Source organism: Panicum virgatum, chromosome 2K (assembly GCF_016808335.1).
Source record: "Panicum virgatum strain AP13 chromosome 2K, P.virgatum_v5, whole genome shotgun sequence".
NCBI lineage: Eukaryota > Viridiplantae > Streptophyta > Magnoliopsida > Poales > Poaceae > Panicum > Panicum virgatum.
Genome location: NC_053137.1, coordinates 23,140,259 through 23,166,766, shown reverse-complemented (window position 1 = coordinate 23,166,766; position 26,508 = coordinate 23,140,259). Strand labels below are relative to the sequence as shown.

The 26,508-nt window shown below is 47.1% G+C and overlaps 1 protein-coding gene across 1 annotated transcript; it reads right to left on the bottom strand.

Annotated features, from left to right (window-relative positions):
- Nucleotides 1–229: 229 nt before the first annotated feature.
- On the bottom strand, nucleotides 230–3,369 carry LOC120672297 (geraniol 8-hydroxylase-like). The gene is made up of 2 exons (XM_039952622.1): nucleotides 2,286–3,369; nucleotides 230–1,038 (listed from the first exon to the last, which is right to left on the bottom strand). The coding sequence occupies exons 1-2, from the start codon at nucleotides 3,186–3,188 to the stop codon at nucleotides 421–423; spliced, it is 1,521 nt and encodes a 506-aa protein (XP_039808556.1). The 5' UTR covers nucleotides 3,189–3,369; the 3' UTR covers nucleotides 230–420.
- Between the last annotated feature and the right edge of the window lie 23,139 nt (nucleotides 3,370–26,508).

Below are 26,508 nucleotides of genomic sequence, written 5' to 3'. Positions count from 1 at the left end.
GTGCTGTCAATTTTGATTGTCAACAGTTTGCTTCTGCAATTTTCACGGTAGAAACGAACCTAGTGGTACTGATGGTTATGCATCTATCCATCACCACTGGAGTTAGTGAAATCTTCCGTGGAAAAATAGATTATTATGTTCTCGAGTCTTCCAAACAGCCTATCTGCTAGTTGATCGATTGCTGCATGTTACAGAAGTTTTTGATCGATGCATGCTACAACTTCTCAAGTTATTATGAACTCACCATGCATAGACTGTATTTATTTGACATCCTGCAATGAAGTTGCAATGTACATACTATCTGACAATACATGCACGTGCCTTGTACTTCGGGAGAAGAAACAACAGAGACCACGCCCACAAAGCAGCACACAGCTACAGCTCGAATAATAATCCAAATTAAATCCAGCTAGGCGTCATCTAGCGCACACTCTTCGCTATAGCTTGCAGCGGGGTAGCCATAATCATCGTCAACCCCAGACTCTCCGCCATGTCCACCCCATTTTCCTTCACCTCCCCCGGGAGTGCCCACTCGAAGTGGTGAAGCAGCGAACCGAGCATGGCGTGGACCATCCGTGTCGCGAGCGGCAACCCGAGGCAGACGCGCCGCCCGGCGCTGAACGGGATGAACTCGAACTCCGTGGTCCCCAAGAAGCCGGCCTCCTCAGGACGCCGCCGCAGGAACCGCTCCGGCATGAACCAGTCCGGCTCCGGCCACGCCGCGGCGTCGCGGTGCACCGCCCAGAGGTTCACCAGCACGGTGCAGCCCTTGGGCACGGCGTGGCCCTGGATCTCCACCGTCTCCTCTGCCTCGTTCGGCACCAGCGGCACCACCGGGTGCAGCCGGAGCGTTTCCCTGATGGCTGCTCGGAGGTAGGGGAGACGGTCGACGTCGGGGTGTTCCACGAGTGCCTTGGACCCGAGAACACTCCTGAGCTCTTCCTGCACCTTGCTCATCGCGTCGGGGTGCTGTAGTAGCTCTGCCATTCCCCACTCGATTGTGCTCGAGATTGTGTCGACCGTCGCCAGAAATATGTCCTGTAATAAATACGTTAAAGAGCATGCGTTTGGAAGATTAATAAAAAACGCTGTATAGCTAATAGCAGGACTCTGCGCTGGGTAACTGCCTCTGTGTGGCCATGTTCATCAAAAGTTGACAATTGACATCCATCCTATTCCTTGAAACTCCTCTATAATCCATACATACCATAACAATAGAAGTATTGTACACATAACACATATGACTATATGAGCAGCAATTAAGTTATATTATTTTCGTTAAAAGGGTTCACCAAGTTCCAACTCAATATTAGTTATCCTATTGTAAAATGTTTCGACCATTATTATATAAATATAAATAAACTTGATGAAAATCCTACGCATTTCGTAAGAAAAAAATATCAAAGTTAAAATCTGAATTTTAACCATCACGCAAATAAAGAAACTGATTTTAAAATCCATTAATTAATTCAGCCTAAGCCACATTAGGGCGTCGCCACCTAATATAAAAGCACTATAAAATATGGTTCGATGTTGAATATGTAGTGTCTAGTTTTGATGTTATATGCTCTGTTTCAGACTTCAATGTAGTAGTTTAGTTTTGCTATACTGATAAAATTTACTTTAGAAGCCTTCATAAGGTATATATTGCTGTACGGGTCTTCCAAGTGTTGATTCATAATACCGTTACATTAGCAAGATGCACAGTTTTTATTAGATAATGGCAAAATAAGTTAGGTACACATAGTAAATGAGATAATAAGTCCATTTTACACCTTTAGAATATTAAAGAATTTTACGTTACCTGACGTGGATGCTCATATTTTCTGACATTTATTATTTCAGTGGTGAGCGATGTGTCCGTTGATAATAAGGCACATGCAGTGACTTCGACTATCTCAAAATATGTCGGTTTAGTCTCTCAGATGTGCTCATAGATATATATGTGTATTTATGTGAGTATGCGTGTGCCTGTATGTAAGCGTCTACATCTATCCTATATTTGGGGGGGGGGGGGGGGGAACCCAAAATCCTAACTCTCACCCTGTCATTCATTTGAATTTCGACCAAAGAAGATTCTAAATTTTCTGTCACATGACCGAAGGTGTGATTTTTTTTTTGAAAAGACCGAAGGTGTGATTTTTGTGGGAGCCTTATTACCTTCCCCTCTCCCTCGGTGTCCTTGATGCATGCTACTTAAAAAGTTAAAATAAAACCGCATATGGCATACTGCCTTCTCGCACGAAATCGAAATATATAGCAGTTCTCGCGCTTTATTTGCTTACCGTGAGAAATGTCCTTATCACTTCTCTGTTGACGATCACTACGCCGTCGCCCTTCCCTTGCTCCGAGATGTCGAGCACCACGTCTAACAGGTCCTTCTCGCCCGAGCTCCCACCGCCAGTTTCCGGCCGCTTCCGCATCCGCCGCTCGATCTGCTCGTCGATCATCTGGTAAACCATCGCAACCCTTCTCGCGAAGCGGCGCCGCACGCCCTGGAGGTCGGCCGCGGCGAGCGCCGGGAAGAAGTCCGAGACGTTGGGCTTCAGGGACAGCGCCACGGCCTCCCGCGCGGCGTCGTGCAGCGCGCGCGCCGCCGCGTCATCCAGGCCTGCCGAGAACATGGCTCGCCACTGGAGGTCCATCATCGCCGCGAACGCGGCGCGGCCGACCTCCACGGGCCGCCCCGCCGCCGCCATCCCCGACACGCGGCGGACAAGGTCGAGGACGGCGTCCCGCAGCACCGGTCGCAGCCGCGTGCTGTCGAGCTGCCTCGCTGAGAGCAGGTGCTCCGTCCCGATCCTGCGCAGCGCGCGCCACATGCGGCCCGGCGGGAGGACGAAGACGGAGTTGGCAGCGTGGCCCAAGGCGAGCCATGCGTCCGGCGGGCTGCGGCCGGTGAGGCTGCCGTTGTGCGTCTGGAGGACCTCGCGGGCGGTGGACGGAGATGAGGCGACGACGGCGACTAGCGTGCCTAGACGGACCGTCATGAGGGGGCCGTGGCGTCTGGCGAGGCGTGCCAGGGAGCGGTGTGGCAGCTCGCTCGCGACGTCGAGGAGGTTGCCGATGAATGGGAGCGGTGTGGGGCCAGGAGGAAGCTTGCGGCGGCGGGCGGCGAGCAGCTGGAACACATACCAAGAGATAGAGATGATCAGAAGCGAGGAAATGCAAACGACGAAGAAAGCCATTTTCACTCCATTCGGCTGGTGGGAAAGTTGATTAGTTTCGGTTGATTTAATAATGATCTGTAAGAGAGAATCTGCTGAAAAAATTGGCTGATTTTGGCTGAGTCAACCAACAGAACAGAGTGTTTAACTTCGATGTTCCTATTTAGAGTTTTTGTTTTTCTGCAAGCAGCACACAGCCTCCTCCAGGTGAATTTATAGAGAAGGAAATCGGAGGTTTGGAACCTGCTCCAACAAGCCATCATTGTCTTGTCTGCAACCCGTCACTACCGGAAACAGTGGTTTTCCGTGTGCCAAGTCCTTTGCCTTGTGCACAATCTCGGGCACATGACAAGGGGACTCTTTGCCGTGTGCCAAGAAGGAGACTCTTTGCCGTGTGCCAAGAAAGTAACACACGGCAAACATCTAGGCACACGACAAAAAGGTTCTTTGCTGTGTGCCAAGTATTTAACACACGGCAAATACTTGGACACACGACATTGCAGCATATTTGCTGTATGCCGAGCTATATAACAAACGGCAAACAAAAACACATGGCAAAATTTGTTGTTTGCCGTGTGCTACAATATGGCACTTGGTAAAGAACAATCTTCGTCATGTGTTTTTGTCAAGCACATGATAAATTTGATTTAAAAAAATTAATTCTGCGTTTGAAACTTTTTTGCTTATCTTTATATTGTATGTGGGACTCTACATTAGGTTTTGGTATTTTTCTCGGTCCTTTTGCTATATTTAACATTTTTATTTCATGAAAAGGAATATTGGAGAATAAGTCAACTTTGAATTGCAATAATTCTAAATAGAGTAATAATGAAGCAAAAAATGATGTTCACATCATGAAGTCCCATTTGAGCCCTTATCTAAAAAATGGATGCAAAATTTGAAAATCTTGCTCATGAGCCATGCCATGAACCATGTGGCCCAACCGTTTTAAAATTCTATAAAAAGCAAACTTACTTTGAAAAATATAAGATTTGTTATGCTATCATGATTTCATAAGTGGAGGCTATGGTAAAAATTTGAAAATGGTTAGCACAAGTTATCACGTGTACTCCTTATAAACCGAAGTATCTTCAAAAAAGATATATAGAGTTGAGAAGAAGCTGTTGATATTTCAAGTGAAAGTGACAGTCGAATTGAGTGTTGACTTCACAAATTTTTGTATATGCAATACACATCTTAGAATCTTTCTTGCCAAAGTTTCATTATTTTTCAGTTTTATTTGTTATTTTTTATGTTTTTATCCCCATTAAACAATAACATGTGATATACCTTGAAATGGAGGTGTAACTGCATGAAATATTCAGTGCAATCATAAAACTGAAAAGGCTGAGTGATTTTTTGTGTGATATTTATAGTGTTTTGAACAAATTTTATTTAAACACGTAATGGTGATTTAGTTGGTACAAATCGGATTCAAATAGCATGAAATAGTACATTTAATCCGCATGTGATCATGAAGCAAGAAGTATTTATTCTTGCACGAAATGAAGGATACATTTTTCAATTATTACTTATTCACTGCACCAGTTAAAACACTAGTTAAACAATATTTTTCAAGCAAAAAACAGGCTGGGGACAAGGTGTCTTTGTTGTGGGCCAGATCGGCGCACACGGCAAAGCCCCCCTATCCCCTTTCAACGGCTGGCTCGAGCTCACACGAACACACGCCACACACACATTCACGCTGACACACACGCCACCCACCCACTCGCTCGCCTGCACGCCGCCGCCGCCACGCTCGCGCCCACGCCGCCACCGGCCACGGTCTGGACACGCCGACGCCGGTCACCTACACCACGCCGCCGAGCCCAGACGCCCGCAGGCTCGCCACCCCGCCGCCCGCACTTGGCCCGCCAACGGCCTCGCCGGCGCTCGCCACACCGACGCCGACGCCGACGCCCTCACCTTCTCGCCAACTCGTGGCCGGCTGGCGGGGCTACCACGCCACCTCCCTCGCCGGCGCTAGGCACATCGACGCCCTCGGTCACGGGGTCTCCACGTCGACGCAGCACTCCCTCGCGGCCGCGGGCTCACCTGCCCTCGCCATGGCTGGCGGCTAAGCGCACCACCGCCCGTGTTCGCCACGCTGCGCCCACGCTCGGCGCACCCAGGCTCGGTGCTCGCCACGGCCACGCACGCTGCGGCCACGCACGCCGCGCCCGCGGTCGCCGCTCGGCGCGCCTAGGCTCGGCGTTCGCCATGGCCACGCTAGCCGCGGCCACGCACGCTGTGCCCCCGGTCGCCGCTCGTCGCGCCCACGGTCACCACTGGCCGTGGCCATGGTCGCCGCGCCGACGCTCCCCGCTCGCCGCGCCCACGCTCGCCGTGGCCATGGTCGCCGCACCGACGCTCCTTGCTCGCCGCGCCCACGCTCGCCGCTCGCCGACGTCCACTACTTCACGGCCGATCGCCTCGCCCGCCGTCGAGCCCTAGGTGAGCACGTGCAAAAGGCTCTCGCTCCGTCTCATGTTCGTAGTAGATTACATAACCTCGTTGCCCGTGATGATATAAATTGTTACCTAGATTTGGTCTGGGTAACATATGATGATCTTGAGCTCGTGGCTGTATTAATTTGTCGTGTAGTTATGCTTCTTATGATTGTCATCAAACCATGTGACACATCCATGCCCAAAGCAACTCTCCTTTATGTTGATATGATTGGGCTGGGTGTGTCACATGGTTCCATGTATATCATGAACCTCTTTTTTTGACATGATTTCTTATGCTACAAGTTTAAGATCAAATGAAACGAAACATATCTGAGGCAAAACACTAGTTCAATGTTTTTTGTTGAGTTGATCAAAAGTAACACGTTGCTGACTATAATTTGACAAATGTTATTTTTTTTGTAGGAGCCGAGCACCGCCACCTAGTTCCCATCGCCGGCCTCCGCCACCGGGCCACTTGTGCCACCCACCTCAGTTTGCAGGACGTATAGCAAGGAGAGGCATACAAGACTCCTCTTTTCATACCGCATGTTCGTATATCACGTAACCTAGTTAGGCGTCTCCCGTTAGAAATAGATACGAATGGAAATATGCTGAACTTTGCATATTTTTGACCATATCTATATCGAATTGTCCATGTTTTTTGGACAGCTCGATGATGCCTAGATGGGGTTATTTTCCATGGTCTATGCCCATTCGAGACAGAGTATCGGCATCATTTCCCCGTTGTTCTCCGGATACACAATCTCTCTTGTAGGACGTGTATTTGGAGAACAGCGGGGAGATGCTACCAAAATTCTGTCCCGGATCGGAGTAGAGCATGGAAATTGACTCCAGCTACGCATCTTCGGGTGGGATTAGGACCTATCTTAACCTAGTAGAAAGTTTAGAGATTGTGTAGAATATAATATTGTCTTTTATATTATATTACTCATTGATATGATAGAGTATGGATGACTATGCATGGATGTACTCCGGTTGGAAACAAGGGGGGACTTGACCTTGAAATGAATTCAGAAGATCGAGGCTTTCTTGGATCGAACATTTTCAAAGGTTAAAGGAGCCTCATGCACTTGGTGTCCCTGCACCAAATGTGGAAACACGCGTCGACAGACATGGGAAGACATGACACAATATCTTTGCAATTATGGATTTACAAAAGACTATACCCGGTGGACCTACCATGGTGAAGCCAACCGTATGAGAGACTATGTCGTGAGGCAACGCATTCAAGATCATGATGCTGATGCCGGGGTAGGAGATATGTTAGATGACTTTCATGAAGCACACTTCGAGGAAGAACGTAGGGAGGAGGAGCCAGAGCCAACCGTGAAGGCGTACTATGACATGTTGGCTGCAGCACAGGAACCCCTTCATGGGCATACCAAGGTTTCACAACTGGATGTCATTACACTCCTGATGGCCGTGAAGTCCCAATTTACCCTGAGTCGAGATGCTTTTGATGTTATGTTGATAGTTATTGGCACTCTGCTTCCGGAAGGTCACGTTCTTCCAAAGAGCATGTATGAGGCACAGAAACTCCTTCGTACACTGAAGATGCCGTATGAGCAGATACATGCATGTCCCAAGGGATGCATCTTGTTTAGGAAATAACATTTGGAAGCAAAGTACTGTCCAAAGTGTGAATCCTCTAGGTTCGTAGAGGTAGAGACTAGTGATGGTCAGAAGAGGCAGCTCGCGGTCCCCGTGAAAGTCCTACGATACCTTCCGCCCATACCGAGGATCCAACGGCTATTCATGATCGAGGAGTCCGCGAAACAGATGACATGGCACAAAATGGAAACTCGATACAATACTGATAAGCTTGTACATTCATCCGATGCTGAATCATGGACCCACTTTGACGGGATTCATCGAGCCAAAGCAGATGAAGCTCGTAATGTGCGTGTTACCCTAGCAACAGATGGCTTCAATCCGTATGTAATGTCGGCTGCACCTTACACTTGTTGGCCTATGTTCGTTATTCCCCTCAATCTCCCTCCTGGCGTGATTTTCTAATGACAGAACATATTCTTGTCGCTGATAATTCCTGGACATCCGGGAAATAATATAAGTGTGTACATGGAGCCTCTGATTGATGATTTGCTCCGTGCTTGGGAGGAAGGGGTTTGGACATATGATCGAGCTACAAAGACAAACTTTAGAATGTATGTTTGGTACCATTATTCTCTGCATGACTTGACGGCGTATGGGATATTCTGCTGCTGGTGTGTTTACGGAAAGTTCCCTTGCCCAGTATGCAAGGCAGCTCTGATGTTCATATGGTTGCGGAAGGGTGGGAAATATTCTTCGTTCGACAAACATCGACAATTCCTCCCTCTTGACCATCCATTCAGAAGCGATAAGAAGAACTTCACGAAAGGTGTCGAAGTTCTGGACCCTCCCCCTCATATTATGACAGGTGCTGGTGTTCGTGCTCAGTTAGATAGTCTTGTGGCCAATGCAGAAGGTGGTTTTGAGGGATATGGTGAGCAACATGCCTGGGCGCAGAAGTCAGGCTTGCGGAGGGTTCCCTACATGGAAGATCTCCTTCCATATAACATTGATATGATGCACTCTGAAAAGAATGTCGCCGAGGCACTGTTCGGAACTATCATGGACATTGCAGATAAGACAAAGGACAACGTTAAGGCAAGAGTGGATCAAGCAACATTATGCGATAGACCGAAGATAGACATGAGGTCTCCTGGATCAGGCAAGGCATGGAAAAAGCCTAAGGCCGATTTTGTCCTAACGAGGCCCCAGAGGAGGGAAGTGCTAGAATGGTTTCAAACCTTAATGTTCTGTGATGGGTATGCAGTGAATCTGAGGAGGGGAGTCAACTTGTCTACTATGCGAATCAACAGGCTCAAGAGTCATGACTACCACATATGGATAGAGAGGCTTCTTCCGGTGATGGTTCGACGATACCTCCCTGATCAAGTCTGACAAGTGCTGGCAGAGTTGAACTTTTTCTTCCGCTAGCTTTGTGCTAAGGAATTATCTCTGACCGATATTGAAGAAATGGAAAGAATGACGCTTGTGTTGCTCTGTAAGTTGGAGAAGACATTTCCACCTGGCTTTTTCAACCCGATGCGGCATATGATTTTGCACCTACCATACGAGGCACGAATGGGAGGGCCGGTGCAAGGTCGTTGGTGCTTTTCAATTGAGAGATGTCAAAAAGTCCTTCAAACTAAATGTAAAAATAAATACAAAATTGGAGCTTCCATCGCAGAGGCATACATTCTAGAGGAGGTGTCAAACTTCACATTGAAATATTATACTAAGAATCTTCCTAGCGTGCATAATCCACCCTCACGTTACAATACAGGGGAAGCTGACTCGAACCTCAGCCTTTTCAAAGGGCAACTCAGAAGTGCAAGTGTTGCAAGCATCAAGACCTTGAATTTTGAAGAGTGGCGCAGTATCATGCTATATGTGTTGACCAACCTATCCGAAGTGCAGCCGTACATACATTAAGTTCTCTGCATTCATTTAGTTCTCGAGTACTCCCTTTTCTGCATCCAACCCGTTCATTTCTCTTTCGAACAGGGAATTTCATGTGCAATTCTGGCGTCGATCAATGACACCTACCCTCTAGGAAGCTGAGACCCTCCTTAGACAGGGTGCGGGAAATGAAAGGCCAGATTTTATTTCTTGGTTCAAACAAAAGGTAATGTCTATGTCGTGGCTCTTTCGTAGTATGAAATTACAAGTTGCTCGTACGTGTAAATAATTTGGCCTGTTTGAACTTGCAGGCCCAAACTGATGCCTCAATGAGTGCCGAGTTGCATCAGGTTACCAATGGTTGTGTCTATATGGTCAAGTCATTTGGAGCTTATGACGTGAATGGATATCGCTTTCACACAACAAGGCACAAGCAGAGTCGGCCGAACAGAAGGACCACAAATTCCGGAGTGTTTACGCCAGGAGACGATGGGCTCGAGTACTATGGAAGAATTGAAGAAATATACGAACTCATGTTTCATGGGTCGAAACCTCTGAAACCTGTCATATTCAAATGCCATTGGTTTGATCTTTATGCTGTGAGACGGACTCCGAATCTTGGGCTAGTTAAAGTTCAACAAGCATCTGTGTACCCAGGAGACGATGTCTATATTGTGGCTCAACAAGCCACGCAAGTTTATTATCTCTCATACCCGTGCCAAACTGACAATCGTCTCAAGGGTTGGGATGTCGTGTAGAAGGTATCGCCACACGGTAAATTACCTATTCCGAACAATGAAGATTACAACATAGACCCAAACACATATGCCGGTGAGTTCTTTCAAGAAGATGGGCTAGAAGAGACTTTTCAGATAGACTTAACCGAAGCGATGGGAATGGAACTGGACAATGAAAGAATTGATAACGACGATGCAGGGGATGAGGTTCACAATGTCAAGGACTTAGAATTACTAGAGCGATCATGCTTAGGCAATGACAGTGATGATGACAGCGTTCCTCCTATGGAGACATATAATAGCGATGATGAGACATATGATCCGGCTAATCCGGATCATGATGACTATTTCTAATTCATATAAGAAATGTACTAATTAATTTGTTGTACTATTTTTGTTCATTTTAATTATTGTACTTACTTTATAATCTAATTGTACTACTTTTTAATAACATCTATTGATTGATTTACTCATTTTAATTTCAGGAGATTGATCGAAGATGGCGGGGCGCGGCGGAGGTCTGATAAGATCACTCGCAGACCTGATGGGCGGTAGATCTACCGGGATAGGTGAGTCCTCCCAGAGGACTCGACGGACAGGTAGGAGAAGTCGGAGGAGTGGAGCGGGTTCATCGACGCACGATGCCGCTGAAAGCTCCGGCATGGCTGCAGGGAGGAGGGCTGGGAGGAGGAGCAGGAGCAGCAGCAGGAGGAGGAGGAGGAGGAGGAGGGGGCGGCCGAGAAGGAGGAGGAGGACGTAGGCACACCTGCCGTCTGGCAGCAAGGCCCCTCGAGGCTCCCGGATCATCCGATACCTCTAGAGCACCGACCGGTCCTCCGACCTGACGGGAAAAGGTACGTAAGTTTAGAAGATTTCACTACGTTTCCTTTTGATATATTCAAAATCAAAATTGATACAAATATTATCTCTCAATAACTTGCGCAGGAACTTTGTGATAGTTGTTCCAGGTGTTGCTCACAACTGCATGGCCAATGGCATCCTAGGACTGCTCTGCAAAAGACACTACCCAGGCGCCATGGATATTGCTGGGGTACGTCAACCGGCGTCTTCGTGGGAGCACTACATCGCCGCACTGGATGCACCAGATACGAAAGGCAGGGCATTCGACAACAAGGCGCACCGGGTGTTGAGCGAACTATGGGTAAGTCTTCATGGCACTATATTTACGAATACATCATATTCATTGCACATTTTTGAAATAATGACTTTGTTCACGTTTTTGTGTAGGATTTCTACAGATGCGAGGAGGGAATGATGCCCAGGGCAATGCAGGTGGCTAGCAAAGCATGTTACAAGCTGGTGGCGGATATGCTTTACGAGGCGCACATCCAGGCCGTCATCGACTACAAGGCTAAGATCGAAAAAGTGAGGATCTACAAAGGACCCGTGAGAGACATCAGACTCACCCGGGAACAATACTTGCGGGTAAATACTCAATCTTACTTAAATCAACTATACTCCATTTGTTCTTCTTACATGTCATAACTTGATGATGTGCAGGTGCCTCTGTGGTGGATTGCCAATGATTATCAGTGCTGGGAAATGATAGTGGACCGGTGGTGCTCACAAGAATGGCTGGAGATGCACGAGGCTGCCCCGCAACGGCGTTTGATGATGCCAGGTGCATCGCACCATTAGGGCAACCGTAACCTCATGGCGTACGCGGATAGATATATATGTAAATTAATTTATTTATTCTAACACTCAATTCTGCATAATTTCTAATCATCTACCTTTTTTCGCAGTCGGCGGCACATGGTGGTGTGCCTTGTTCCCAAGTCCAGGCATACAGTTTGGCCCACAAAGGGAAGGCGATGTCCGATGTCACCTTCAACCCGCAGGATCCGCCCGAAGCGTACAGCAACACAAGCGTCCACGGCTGCCTTAGTGGGTACACCTCGATGGCACAAGAAGTTCATGGGCCGGAGTTTGATCCGATCAATGAGCCCATTGATGGAGAAGTCATCATGAGGGCGGGAGGAAGCAAGAAGCATGGACGGTATTGGTTTGGCGATAGCTTAGTCGACACGACCACTACTCCCACTCTCTCGCAGATTCGAGCTAGGATTACCAGCTCAAGCTCGGCCATACGCCCAGGGCCAGACACTACACAGACTCAGATTGAGGCGGTTAAGGTTATTTCTGTTTCATCCGTCGTTCCTCCATTTTTACATACGTTTGCTTTGAATTCTCACCCTGGGATCAAATCCTGTAGGCCCAGATGGAAGCAGCCTTTCAAGCATGGCAGGAGGCGGCAGAGGAGAGGTGGCGGGCCGAGCGGGACAAGATGTAGCAAAAATTGGATCAAACTCTAACATTTATGCAAAGCTTGGGCTCGGCGATGGGTATTTCGCCTCCACAATTCCCGCCAGCCCCACTTGCAGCTCGGGAAGAAACTCCACCTACCGTAAGTGGCTTTGACTCCTATTGAGTTTCATTCGTCTTAGTGACCTAGCATTAATCTAGAATGACTTAGAAATAATGCCTTATGATACATCTACAATGACTTAAAAAGAATGACTTAGAAATAATGCCTTATGATACATCTACACATGATCGCAACTTAGGATACAACTAGAATGACTAAGTTTTAAATGCCCGTAACTTAATTCTTATGTAACAGATGCAATACTTGTAATTGGCTAATATGCAGAATCAGTCGGCGGCATCCAATGATGGGCCAATCAATCCTAACTTCTCACCTCTGGTGCAGTAGCCTCAGCAGCCTCAACAAGTTGTGTGGCCACCGCCTCAATGGGTGGCTAGGATTCAGCAGCAGCAGCAGCAAGCTTGGTCGCAGACGCCTACATGGCCGCCCCCGCCGATGTGGCCGCAGCACCCGCCGCCGCCAGCCCCATGAGTTACATTGTATGGACTTGCTTTGTACCAACTTGTATGGATTTGTATGGAGTTGATTTGTATGAACTTGTATGGACTCGACTTGTACTTGTGGTTGTCGATGAACGAAACAAGACTTTATTGCTATCTGTGTATCAAATGCCTATGATGCTTATTCGGATACATGAAATAATCATTGTGATATATATGAAATGCTTGGAGTACCATATACGTAATCAACAAACAAAAAAAAATTGAATCTGGGACCTTTGCCGTGTGCAAAAACCATAGCACACGGCAAAGGAACCATTCTTTGCCATGTGCAAAAGCCTCAGCACACGGCAAAGGCCGGCTCTTTGCAGTGTGCCACATCGCCAGGGCATACGGCAAACTCCCCCCACGTCACCTTTGCTGGAGGCCTTTTTTTTTTTGCCATGGGCCAAGCTTTGCACACGGCAAAGGCTTTGCCGTGTGCCCGATAAATGACACACGGCAAAGGCCGGCTTTGCCGACGCCTGAACGCCGTGTGCTCTTTGCCGTGTGCGGCACACGGCAAAGCGGCAAACCAGCGGTTTCCCGTTGTGCGTGCACTGGTGCACAAAGGTTCATCCTCTCTTTGTTATGAGATGCCTCCAAATCTCACCATTATTACTTATGTGCATAGTGTTAGTGCAAAATCCTTATGTACGCATCCCTACATCAACATATAATTTTACTCTAGGTCAGCTGACTCAGTAGCTTATTATACTGCACACGATAATACATCAATCTCAGTTACATCTCGAAAAAAATGCTAGTTAAGCCTGATTTTTCTAAAATCAAATTAGATTAAAAAACCCAATAATTCATTTAATTTTCAACAAAAAATATGAAACTAAGTTATCTGCTGTTGCTCTATTTGAATCTTATTTATTAAAATATAATCGGAAAAAATTCTAAGAACATGAAAAATTGGATCCAAATAACTGATGAGTACAATGCCAATAAATAGTTTAATTTTGTCAAAAATATTGGCACCCATTACTTATTTTTTATTTAAAACGAATTCCTTAAGAATTTTTTAGTTTAAACTTGAATACTTTATTTTTCACAAAATTAAAAATCACATTTGAAACTATTGAAATGATCGAATTTGTCTTGTTTTGATAGTTGGATGGCCTCTATTATCTGGTTTTGTAGTTTTTTGATTGAAAACGAACTTTTAGGATAGTTCGACGGTGTATGCCGAACTTTTCCAGATATAAATTAATGTCATATTGGGGGTGATGTGCCAAATTTCCCATCCACCTGGCATAATAATGACCCACACGTTTTATCATATCGCCAACGTTTTTTGTCACCTTAGTGAGTGGGATGGAGACACCTCAACCATTTGTTATTTTTATTGTTATATGCGTGGTTAGTTTTGTCAAAAAGTTCTAATTGGAAAAAAGAATCGTCGTGTACAGTGTTCCGGGTCTTACTCTTGTGACGGTCATGCTGGTGATGTTATCGTGGGTTCGTCATCGGTGAAATAGGTGGCTCTCCAACCTCCACATCCTCGCTCTGGACTTTTGGAGCCGTCCGATACATGTAAAGAATCTATCCTGGGCCGTGTTCGGTAAAGGGTCAAATCAAGATTTCACAAACAGACGAATTTCCACATGAAATACTTAATATAGTCTATTTGTAAAATTTTTTCAGGGACGGATGTAACTTTTTGAGATGAATCTAATGACGGTAATTAATTGATGATTTGTTACAGTGATGCTACAGTAACCATCCTCTAATCACGCGGTCAAAGACCTCATTAGATTCGTCTCGCGATTTACACAGGGGTTGTGGAGGTGGTTTTGTAATTAGACTTTGTTTAATACTCTAAATTAGTGGTCAAATAGCAAAAAAATTTAATACTCTAAATTAGTGGTCTAGCTTATTCATTCATGATATTGCTCGCCTCTCACACATCCTCGCGCGCTCTAGAGCTTTCCAACACCTGAGAAGGACCTCTGGACGATTGGTCGATGTACATTTATGGTGCCGAAAGAGATGGTCATGAAGATGAAGAGGAACACACATGACCGTGGTGACAGGAGACACAGTGCAAGCATCTATCTTCAGTTGCAGGCCTAGCTATCTCCATTCATCAAGTTTGTGAGTGAAACATCGTCTTCTACTTTATGCGCGCCGCACGAGCACATCGATCATACCGTGATCGCGAAGCAGAGAAACTACTACTACTCCGCATATGATCGACATCGAGGACTTCACTACTAGAAAACGGGCCTTGGGCATCAGCTGAGAAGGGCTAAAGGCACCGATTTTCCTGCAATCGCGATCAATAGCCTCGCCTTAAGACACCGGGTTTTTCAACCGGTGCCTTAGACTTCCATTGGTACCGGTTGGAAAGACCAGCCGGTACCAAAGAGGCTGCCACGCTGACGTAATGTGTCAGCCCCTTTGGTACCGGTTGGTATTTCCAACCGGTACCAATGACATTTTCCCTTTTTTTTTTCCAAATCCAGTTTTTTTTGTTATATTTATTACTGTTTATTCTTTTATAATTGCTAAACGCACTCAAGCTCTACAGTACTATACGTTCATTGGTCGTTCGTGTTCGTTTTCAGAGAATATTTGAAACTAACTAAAAGTGAAATGTGAGCATATAATTAAGCTAATTAGATGAACTAATATATTTACAAATTTACAAACATCAAGGCATAATGTTTAAAAATATTTATAAATGTACAAGTCATGTCAGCAGTCCAACTACTAGTCCCCTCAGGAGGTCGATGGAAGTCCTCTATAGATGTGACCGTCGTGGTAGAACTCGCCTCTAGGATCCAAGATCTCGTTCAAAATGAATCCGGCGAGCTGCTCGCACACGGCGTTGATCCGATCAGTAGAGTAACATTCATCCCCTATTTGAGACATCTATCATTTAGGAAAAAAGGATTAACATCATGTGCGTTAGTACAATTATGAAAATATACTAGTGAACGGTTTGGACGTACTCTCGTTTCTTCATCAGTAGCCTTCCCGCATGGAGTCATGATGTGCAAGTAGTCGCATACGTAGTACCCGCACCAATCAGTTCCTTGTTGTTGTCTCGCACACTTAAGGAGAAACAAATAAATTACTCAATTTATAGAACAATTTGGGATTATATACTTAACTAGACAAATCTTTATGAATGAACATACCGGATAATCCATGTTAACGTTCAGTTCGAGCCTTCATTGACCACGTCCTTTGTTATTTTTCACAATTTTTTTCCAAACCCTGCGCTCGAAGTTAAGTTTGATATTCAGGAATTGTTATTAACAGAAAAAGGATTTGATTGTGCAAACTGAACTTACCTGTTCAAGGGGTCTATGATATGTTGGATTGCGGACATGTATTGCCCGGCGGACTGCTCATCACCGAAGGGGTCCATCCTTAACTGAAACCGTAAAAATGTGTTAGAGTATGTGTCCATCCTTAAATGAAGCAGGAGAATTCAATTCTTTGAACGAATATGCGTGTTTGAGAGAGAGTGTGTGTATGTTAGAGGGACAGAGAAAGAGAGAGTTAGTGAGTGTGTGTGTGTGTGAGTCAGTGTGTGTTAGTGTGAGTGTGTGTGTCTCGAGGGTCGATACTTTATACAATTGTGTTAGAGTGTGTTAGAGAGAGAGTGTGTGTGTGTGTTAGAGTGTATTAGACAGTGTGTGTATGTTAGAGGGAGAGAGAGAGAGTGTGTGTGAGTGTGAGTGAGTGTGTGTGAGTGTGAGTGAGTTTGTGTGAGTGTGTGTGTGTGAGTGTGAGTGAGTGAGTGTGTGTTAGTAAGTGAGTGAGAAAGAGACCGACCGTGTGTTTGCGTGTTAGCGCGAGTTTGCGAGCTCGATCAGTAATATAAATGACACATTTGAATTAAGAATGAAGAATACATGTAATTAAAGCCTTTGGATGATATAATTAAATAATAAATACATGAGAGATACAAACACTTTATATATAAATACATGATTAAATACTTGATTAAATACATGATGAAATAAAGTCTTTGAATGACATAATTAAATAATAAATATATTATACATACAAGTCTTTATCAAATATATAATAAAGAAAACACTATATCCATAATTGAATTCTAAAAATATTTCTATAATTCAATTCATGTTAATATATCTAATAATACAAACACTTTATAAATTATAGTTAATATATCTAATTCTCACTAATTCTCATGAATTCTCTCTAATTCTTTACTAATTCTAGTGCATGCAATAAAAGTTGTAGATCTAGTTATAAAGAACCCATAACAGTTGAGTTTGCATTTTTCTGATTTTTCTACGATTTATTATCGATTTTACATGTTTTATGTTTTTTGAAACAAAAAAAAGAAAACGAGACTTTGCAGTTAGGCCCCTAGAAAGAAATACAGTTCACGGTTAGGCCCCTGGCTGTAGACAGAGCAGGGGATGCGGCTCTGGCGGCCGGAATCCAGCGAGGAGGCTCGCCGGCGGCATGCGGCCCGTGGGTGAATCGCTAGAGGAGACCTAGGTCTACCTAGAGAGGGTCTTCGCGCGTGCGGAGATGGCCTGTGGAAGCGGATCCGCGGGCGCAGGCAGTCGGTGGTGAGGTCGAGCAGCGGTGGCACTGCTCCGGTGACGGGCTCGGACGGAGAGTGTGCCGGGGAGGTATGACTTGACCTGGTGAAGCTCTTTGGGGGGGCGTCTTGCATGGATTCGGCGCGGATGAAGGAATTCACCGCACAGGTCTCGACGGTGGCGGCGAGCGGCGTTCCCAGCGAGCTCCGAGCGACCTGCATGGGGAAAAGCGGTGTGTGAGCTTGAGGGAGGGAAGGCGAAGCTTGATAGGGGGTTGTCGTGGTCTGGGGGTGACCGGGGATGGGTGCTCCGCGGCGGGGTGGTGCTCGGCGGTGGCAATGGCGATGGCGGGCAGCGTTCCAGGGCGCAGGGAGGAGAGTGGGGGCTCGGATTAGGGTGGAATGGAGAGGGGAGGGGCCGGAACATGTGCTGCGCAAGCAAAAGGTGGAGGAGAAGGGCTGGTAGGGGTCGGCCATGGCGGTGACGGGCGGTGTTCTGGGCGTAGGGGTTTGGGGGCTCGGCTCTGGGTGAAAGAAAGGATTGGAGGGGGTGTACCTGTCGAGGCGGACGGGGAGAGCCGGACTAAGGTGGCGGTGTGAAGGGGAGGGGGCGCCGGCGTCGAAGTGGAGGTGGAGGCGGCGGCGGCGCACCAAGACGGGTCGGGCGGGGGTGGCCAGGCGTCCAGGCGGCGGCGTCGCGGCGGAAAGAGGTCCAGGCGTCGAGGCGGCGGCGGTGGACGACCGGGCGGCGGCGGAGGACGATCGTCGGAGGTGGCGACGGCGGATGATCGGGGGCGTCGAGAGGGCCGGCAGTGGAAGGAACAAGTGAGGAAGAAGGAAACAAGGCAGGAACTTATATATCCCAAAGGCCTTAGGTACCGGTTGGTAAGTCCAACCGGTGCCTAATAGGGCCTAAGGCACTGGTTTGTAACTCACCCGGTACCTAAGGTAACCCATAGACATCGGGTGATAAGTCTACCCGGTACCTTAAGCATACAACGGGCGGGAATTAAAAAGTGCCTAAGGCATCGGTTAGAAACAAAAAACCGGTGCCTAACGCTTCTGAAATATTTGTACTTTAAGCCTTTTGCCGCCAGTGAGATCGATAACACCGTGTAACGCAGTGGTAACCCTAACTATTCTAATCGCCGAGGCCCGGGTTCGACTCCCGCGCGCCAGTTTTTTTCGCCAAGTATTTGGTACCGGTTGTAGTTTTCAACCGGTACCAATAGGTTATTTACAAAATCAAATAATTGAATAGTAAATCATTTAATTGCATAATAAATCATTTAAATGCCTAATATATCTAATAATTGCATAATAAATCATTAAAGTGTATAATAAATCGGGTAATTGCATAATAAATCATTAAAGTGCATAATAAATCATTAACGTGCATAATAAATCAGGTAAATGCATAATAAATCATTAAAGTGCCTAATAAATCTTATAATTGCAAAATAAATCATTTAAATGCATATTAAATCTGATTATTGACTAATAAATCAGGTCATTGCATAATAAATCTGATAATGTTCACGAAAAATATTACAAGACATAATCATTCTACTAAGGGAATATTAACGATGGTTCGCTTTACAATCGTCCCTTCATTATGATCATGACGTGCGTACGGAGCCTCCTCTTCGGCTAAAAGAATACTTGTGTCAACCTCCACTGCGAACGGAGTTATATCTTCAACCTTATTGTATTCTTCATCATCTGTGACATCGTCGACTCCCACAATTTTTCTTTTTCCTGCCAGAACAATATGGCGCTTTGCCTCATCTCCGGCACCTACAAAACTTGATTTATTCCTGGACTTGTCCTTTCTCGGTTTGCTGGACATGTCCTGCACATAGAAAACTTGAGTGACATCTTTAGCTAGGACGAATGGTTCGTCTCGATAGCCAAGCTCTTTGAGGTCTACTGTTGTCATTCCGTACTCGTCGATATCGACACCTTTTCCTGTGAGTTTAACCCATTGACAACGAAATAGAGGTATCTTCAATGGCCCATAGTCGAGTTCCCAGATCTCTTCAATGTAACCAAAATATGAGTTCGTTTGGCCACTAGAGTCAGTCGCATCTATGTGGACACCACTATTTTGATTGGTGCTCTTGTTATCTTGGGCTCTTGTATAAAATGTGTAACCATTAATTTCATATCCTTGGTACATCAGGATTGAATTTGCCGGACCCCTGGCCAGCCAAGCTAGCTGCTCATGAATTTGACCGTTGGCCATGACTTCCTTCTGCAACCAGGTGGCGAATGTATCGTTATGATGTTTTGTAATCCATGTCTCGGACTTCAAAGGGTATATGCTTCGCACAATTTGCATGTGCTCCTCCATGTATGGAGCCACCAAGGCTGATTGTTGCAGAACTGTGAGATGTGCTTTGCTCAACGTGGCATGATCTATGGCATTTACTGATTTTCTTCCAAGTGTGCCCTTTCCAATCAGCCGCCCTCATGACGTGATACTAGAATCCCAATTGGGCAGAGTTCTTCCACATAATCAACACAAAATTCAATGACCACCTCTGTGACGTAACCCTTCGCAATGCTTCCTTCTGGACGAGCCCGATTACGAACGTATTTCTTTAGGACTGCAAAGTATCGTTCAAAAGGGAACATATTATGAAGGAAAACAGGACCGAGAATACCAATCTCTTTGACCAGGTGAACTAGAAGATGCGTCATAATATTGAAGAATGATGGAGGAAATATCATTTCAAGACTGACTAAACTTTGGACAACATCCTCTTGTAGTCTGCTTAAACTCGATGGATCGATTGCCTTCTGAGAAATTGTGTTGAGAAATGCGCATAGCTTTATGATTGTTGCTCGAACATTAGCTGGTAGAATACCTCTAAGTGCAATTGGAATCAATTGCGTCATCAACACGTGACAGTCATGGGACTTTACGTGTGCGGATTTCTTCTCTTTCAAGTTCAGTAGCCTCTTTATATTCGAAGAGTAGCCTGATGGGACCTTGATACTGTTCAAACAGTTGAACATACTTTGCTTCTCTTCCTTACTAAGAGTGTAGCACGCAGGACCTAGATAATGACGTCATTTATCCATTTTTTCTGGATGTAGGGCGGCCCGTTGTTTCATACGTTGAAGATCTTTCCGCGCTTCCAATGTATCCTTTGGCTTAACGTAGACACCAAGGAAGCCTAGAAGGTTCACACAAAGATTTTTTGTTAGGTGCATCACATCAATTGCGTGGCGGACGTCTAAGAATTCCCAATAAGATAACTCCCAAAAAAATACTCTTCTTCTTCCACATAGGTGCACGTCCGTCATCACTCTGCACTGATCTGCTGTTGGGTCCTTTTCCGAATACTACTTTTAAATCTTTGACCATTTCAAACACTATTTTCCCACAATGGTGCCTAGGCTTGGTACGATGATCTGCCTTTCCATTGTAGTGAGCATGCCTCCTCCTTAATGGGTGCTTGATAGGAAGAAATCGACGATGACCCATATACACGATCTTACTACAGTGCTTGAGGTACATGCGGTCGGTTTCTTCTAAACAATGGGTGCATGCCCTATAACCCTTATTGGATTGTCCGGAGAGGTTACTTAGTGCTGGCCAATCGTTGGTGGGTACGAAAAGCAATGCACGGAGGTTATAATGATCCTCTGCGTGCGCATCCCACATACGAATACCCTCATCTTTCCACAACAATAGAAGATCCTCAATCAGTGGTTTCAGATATACATCTATATCATTACTGGGGTGCTTCGGGCCGGGGATAAGCACCGGCATCATAATGAATTTCCGCTTCATACACAACCAGGGAGGAAGGTTGTATATATAGAGTGTCACAGGCCAGGTACTATGGTGTAACACCAGGTTTATAAAAGAACATAAACCGAGCAATCATATACGTGCCAGGATCAAGTCACACGTATATACAACAGAATGAACAGTATATCACAGCACATATCACGAATAAGACATAATAAATCGAAATACGAATGTTATTTATTACATTAATGACAAAAATGTCTGGTACAGCGGAAGCGAAGTACAAATACGATAAAAGCTCTCTGAAGCTGAAGCAGGGCGCCACAGGGATGTCGACTGGGAGACGAACACCTAGAAGTCCTCGTAGTCCTGGTAGCGTTGAGCGAACTCCCTCGTGTCGGCAAGAACTGAGCAGCAGCAGCATATCCAAGAGGAAAAAGTAGAGAAGAGGCAAGAGTGAGTACACAACTTGTACTCAACAAGTATAACACAAACTATGAGGCTCTAAGGTTGGCTGACTCAACTGCATAAGCTTTTAAGTGTTGACAAAGTTTTATTAAGACTAATTACTACGAGTTGATGAATTACCATTTACCCAGTTGCATAGTAATTAATCAAGATTTATCAGGTTACTACTGATAACCAAACAAAAACCACCAAGGTAACCCCGAGAGGCACCTCCCTCGTCGGAAGGAGACAACCCCACTAATCAAAAGGAGGATCTGGGCCGCTCATAACCGTGAGCACAGCTAGTATACCAGTTTTACACTCTGCAGAGGTTGCACATCTTTACCCACAAGTCGTGAGCTACGCCAGTTGTTCATCACACTTCCTTAGGTGAGATGACTAGCGACTCACTACGAGGCCTTTACAAAGAATCTCGTTGGTAGGGAGTAACCGCGAGGGTGGATCGGCGACTATGGAGCAGGTCTAGTGGGCGTCAAGACACGAAGCACAGACGAGGCCACTCAGCACGAGGGCCATAGAAGCTTACCGCCCCTGCCCCGCAGGTAAGTTACTCCAAACCAAAAAGATCTAATTATTACGCCAAGTCTATCCCATTCTAGCCTTGTGGTAGCGCTGTTGTCCCAGGTTGTCGCTCTATGAACCAGTCCTTATGGAGAGTGGCCAACTAAGCACTAAGCACCGTGCTGGCCCCCTAGACCATGTTTCTACAAAAACCATGTTTTAACGAGACGTGAGCCACTCAAGCACGAAGCACAGAGGGCCACTCTCAGAATTAAGTTCAAGTAAACCATTAATCAAATTAATTAAAAAGGACCATTATGTGTTATAGCGCGGCACCTAGCACAACTAACCAAAATGCCACCCAAAGGTATATATAAAGGATATAAAGTGGCTAGGAATGTCCTTATAGGCATACGGTATTAAAATGCAGTATGAAATTATAATTAAAGGTGATAGGTGGTGTTCATGTTATACTTGCCTTCCTCGTACTGCTCTGACTGCTGCTCAAACTGCTCCGAAGACGGCTGCTCCGGGTACTGGTACTGGGGCTCCTCCGGTAACTCGACGTCTACTCACGAACACATGGCCAAAACAATGCACAGCAATAAGCATACAAGCAAACACTAATAAAAACTAAGAAACAATACATCAATACATAAAAACAGCACACTAAACTAATCTAGAACTATTCTACGCATCACAACGATCGCGTGGACATAAAGAACACCTAAAACGGAGCTAAAACGCATAAACTAGAGCTAAAACAAGATCTAGGGGCTTATCTGCGAGAAAAACTAAGTTCCAGGGGGTTTTCTGCAAAAACGGAGGGCCAAAACGTAATTAACCATTAAATCTAAGGGCTAACGTGTAAAAATAGCAGCTATGGACGGCAGGCCCTATTTCTAGAAAAACCAGGGGGCTTCGTGTAAAGTTTTGGGCTGAAAAGGAATTACTTTTGCATACAGTTGGATGGCGGGTTTATTCCGAGAAAACCCAGGGACTCTTATGCAAAAGAGCCGGGCTGAAGCGGTAAGTTTGGATCTGATCCGTTGGATCGAGATCTGAGGGCTCAAGGTGGTCTGGATCGGGATCTAATCTCGAGCGTTTATTGTAGATCCGACGGACTAGGGCCATCGGGCGCGGGGGCGGCGGCGCTGACCGCCGGAGACCATTCTCCGCGGCGGCGGGGCACTGGGAACTCGCCGGAGATGGCGATAGGGTGTTGCGGGGCTCTATTTGGGTCGCGGTTTGGCCGGAGAGGTAGCTAGCGGCATGCGCAAACCTCTGGTGGCGTCAGGAGGAGGATTTGAGGCTCCGAGCGTGAAGCCCGTCGGTGATGGCGGCTCGGCGGCGCAGGGCTTGCCGGCGAGAGGCGTGAAGGCCACTCTGGGCGAGGGTGGTGGTGCAAAGAGGGTGCTCGTGCGCGTGCGGGGTCAGGGCGAGCCCAAGCCAGGGTCACGCGGGGCTGGGGTGGTCTGCAGAAGGCCCGCCATGGCGGGGCTACGGCGGCGGGGCGTCGGCGAGTGGCGCTCGGACAATGGGTGGCCTACGGCCTAAAAGGCTTAGCGCAAAAGAAAGCTCGGGGATCCAGGGTGCTCACCGGGGGCTTGGGGAGGCCGGATTGTGCGGCGCAGGGGACCGGCAGCGAGGTCCGGGCGGTGAAGACGACGCGGAGTTCGGGGAGGAGTCGTTGCGGGGGTCGGGGTCGGAGAAGAAAAGTCCGAGGAGGCTGCTGGCACCGAGGCGGGGCTGGGGTGCGGCTCGGCCGGAGCTCCGGTGTGGCGGAGCGGCGTAGCCGCGGCGGCGCAGAGCGGCTTCACGGCGGAGCTACGTTGTTGCGGCGGCTAGGGTTGCGGGGTGGCGGCGCTAGCGGGATGGGGTGCAGGGGGGAGTCGCGGGATGCTAAATAGAGGCCGGGCGGTGATCTTGGGAGGGCGCGCCCGATTAGGGAGGCCGCCGGAGATCACGGGGACGCGGCGCGGCCGTTGCGCGCGAGGAAGACGGATCTGGCAGGCGGGGTCCACGGTTCAGCGGCAGCGGGCGCTCGCGGAGGCTGCGGAGGCAGGCGCCGACAGGCGGGCCCGGGGGCTCAGCGAGAGCGACGCGCGCGCGGTGAGCTGGGAAGCTGGCAGGCGGGCCAGGCTGGTCAGTGGGGGCGGGGACGCGTGCTCGCGGGCTGAGCGCCGCGCGGTTGTGCTGACGCGCGGGCCCAGAGCGTCGGTGGGAGAGGGGGTGCTGGTTTGGGCGCTGGGCGACGCGCTGGAGCAGGTCGGCGCGGGGAGGGGCGAGCGTGCTGGGCCGCGGGAGATCGGGCTGGGCCGGTGGCGCGCGACGAGGGGGAGCGGGGAGGAGTGGGCCGCAGGAGGGAGAGAGCGGGCTGGGCTGGGAAGTTGGGTTTGGGCTGGGTTGACTTTGGGTGTGGGTTTGCTTTCTATTTCTCTCCTTCTAAATCTAATTCAAACAAAGTTTGAATTCAAATATGAATTTGAATTCAAACCACAATCAAATAAAAGTATGCACCAGCATGAATGCAACACAAAATTTAACCTAAGATAAAATTTTAATTATTTAAGGAACAAAAAAAATTGGATTAAATGCAAGACTAGCACAAAAATCCTTAGAAAAATTAAATAAACTAATTAAATTTATTAATAAATGCTGAAATTTAAATCAGGGTGTTACAGACCCTACCCCCTTAAAGAAATCTCGTCCCCGAGATTTAGCTGGGCTGGCTAGCAAAGAGATCTGGATATGTCTTCTTCAGCTCATCTTCTCGCTCCCATGTAGCCTCAACTTCACTGTGATGACTCCACTGAACTCTGCACATCTTGATGCGCTTGTTCCGAGTAACCCTCTCTGATGTCTCCAGAATCTTCACCGGATGCTCAGTATAAGTCAGATCTTCCTGCACATCGACTCCATCTAGGGGTGCCTGCTCCTCGGGTACTCGCAGACACCTCTTCAGCTGAGATATATGGAAGACATCAGGAACTCCTGAGAGGCTGAGAGGTAACTCCAGGCGATAAGCAACTTCGCCTTTCCGCTCTAGCACCTTGAATGGCCCCACATAACGAGGTGCTAACTTTCCCTTGACATTAAACCTGCGGATTCCTCTCATCGGAGACACCTTCAGATACACATAATCACCAACACTGAAAGTCAGGTCTCTCCGTTTGCCATCTGCATAGCTCTTTTGTCTGCTCTGTGCAATCCTCAGATTTTCTCGCACAGCCTGAACCATCTGCTCTGCATCATCTATGATCTCAGGGCCAAAGAGCTGCTTCTCACCAATCTGATCCCAATAGAGAGGAGTCCTGCACTTTCTGCCATACAATGTCTCAAAGGGGGACTTTTTCAGACTGGCCTGATAGCTGTTGTTATATGAGAACTCAGCATATGAAAGGCACTTATCCCAACTAGTGCCGTACTGAATGGCACAAGCTCTCAGCATATCCTCCAACACTTGGTTGGTTCTCTCTGTCTGCCCATCTGTCTGAGGGTGATAAGCCGTACTGAAACGCAGCTTCGTATCCAAAGAATCATGAAGCTGCTCCCAGAACCGAGAAGTAAACTGAGACCCTCTGTCAGATATGATCTTCTTGGGCACCATGCAAGCAGACAATCCGAGAAATGTACAACTCTGCAAGTCTAGCACCGGAGTAAGTAGTGTTCACTGGAATGAAGTGAGTAACCTTCGTCAATCGATCCACTACTACCCAAATGGAGTTGTACCCTTTCTGAGTACGAGGCAATCCAACAATGAAGTCCATAGTGATCTCCTCCCATTTCCACTCTGGAATCTTCAAAGGCTGTAACAAACCTGCTGGCCTCTGATGCTCAGCCTTGACACGCTGACAGGTGTCACAAATGGCCACGTACTATGCCACTGAACGCTTCATCCCATACCACCAGAAACGTTCCTTCAGATCATAATACATCTTCGTGCTGCCCGGATGAATAGAGTATGCTGTATCATGGGCCTCACTCAGAATCAACTTCCGGAGATCCTTCACATCTGGCACACAGATCCGGTTCTTATACCACAAAGTACCCTGATCATCCTCTCTGAAATGAGGAGCCTTGCCCTTCTTAAGCAACTCACGGATCTCCTGCAGCTTCTCATCATCTTTCTGATGCTGCCTGATCTCTGCCTCTAGAGTCGGTACTGCCTCAAACGCTGCACTGGAGGTATGATGCAAGAAGCCCAGACTCAACTGCTCGAACTCCTCGCATAACTCTGGAGGCATCTGGAAAGCCACGGCCATGTTGACATAACTTCTTCTGCTCAGAGCATCTGCTACAACATTGGCCTTGCCCGGATGATAGTGAATCTCCAGGTCATAATCCTTGACCAACTCTAGCCATCTCCTCTGCCGCATGTTCAGCTCATTCTGCGTGAAAATATACTTGAGGCTCTTGTGATCAGTGTAGATATCACACCGCTGCCCATACAAGTAATGCCTCCAAATCTTCAGAGCATGCACAACTGCGGCTAACTCAAGATCATGAGTGGGATAATTCAGCT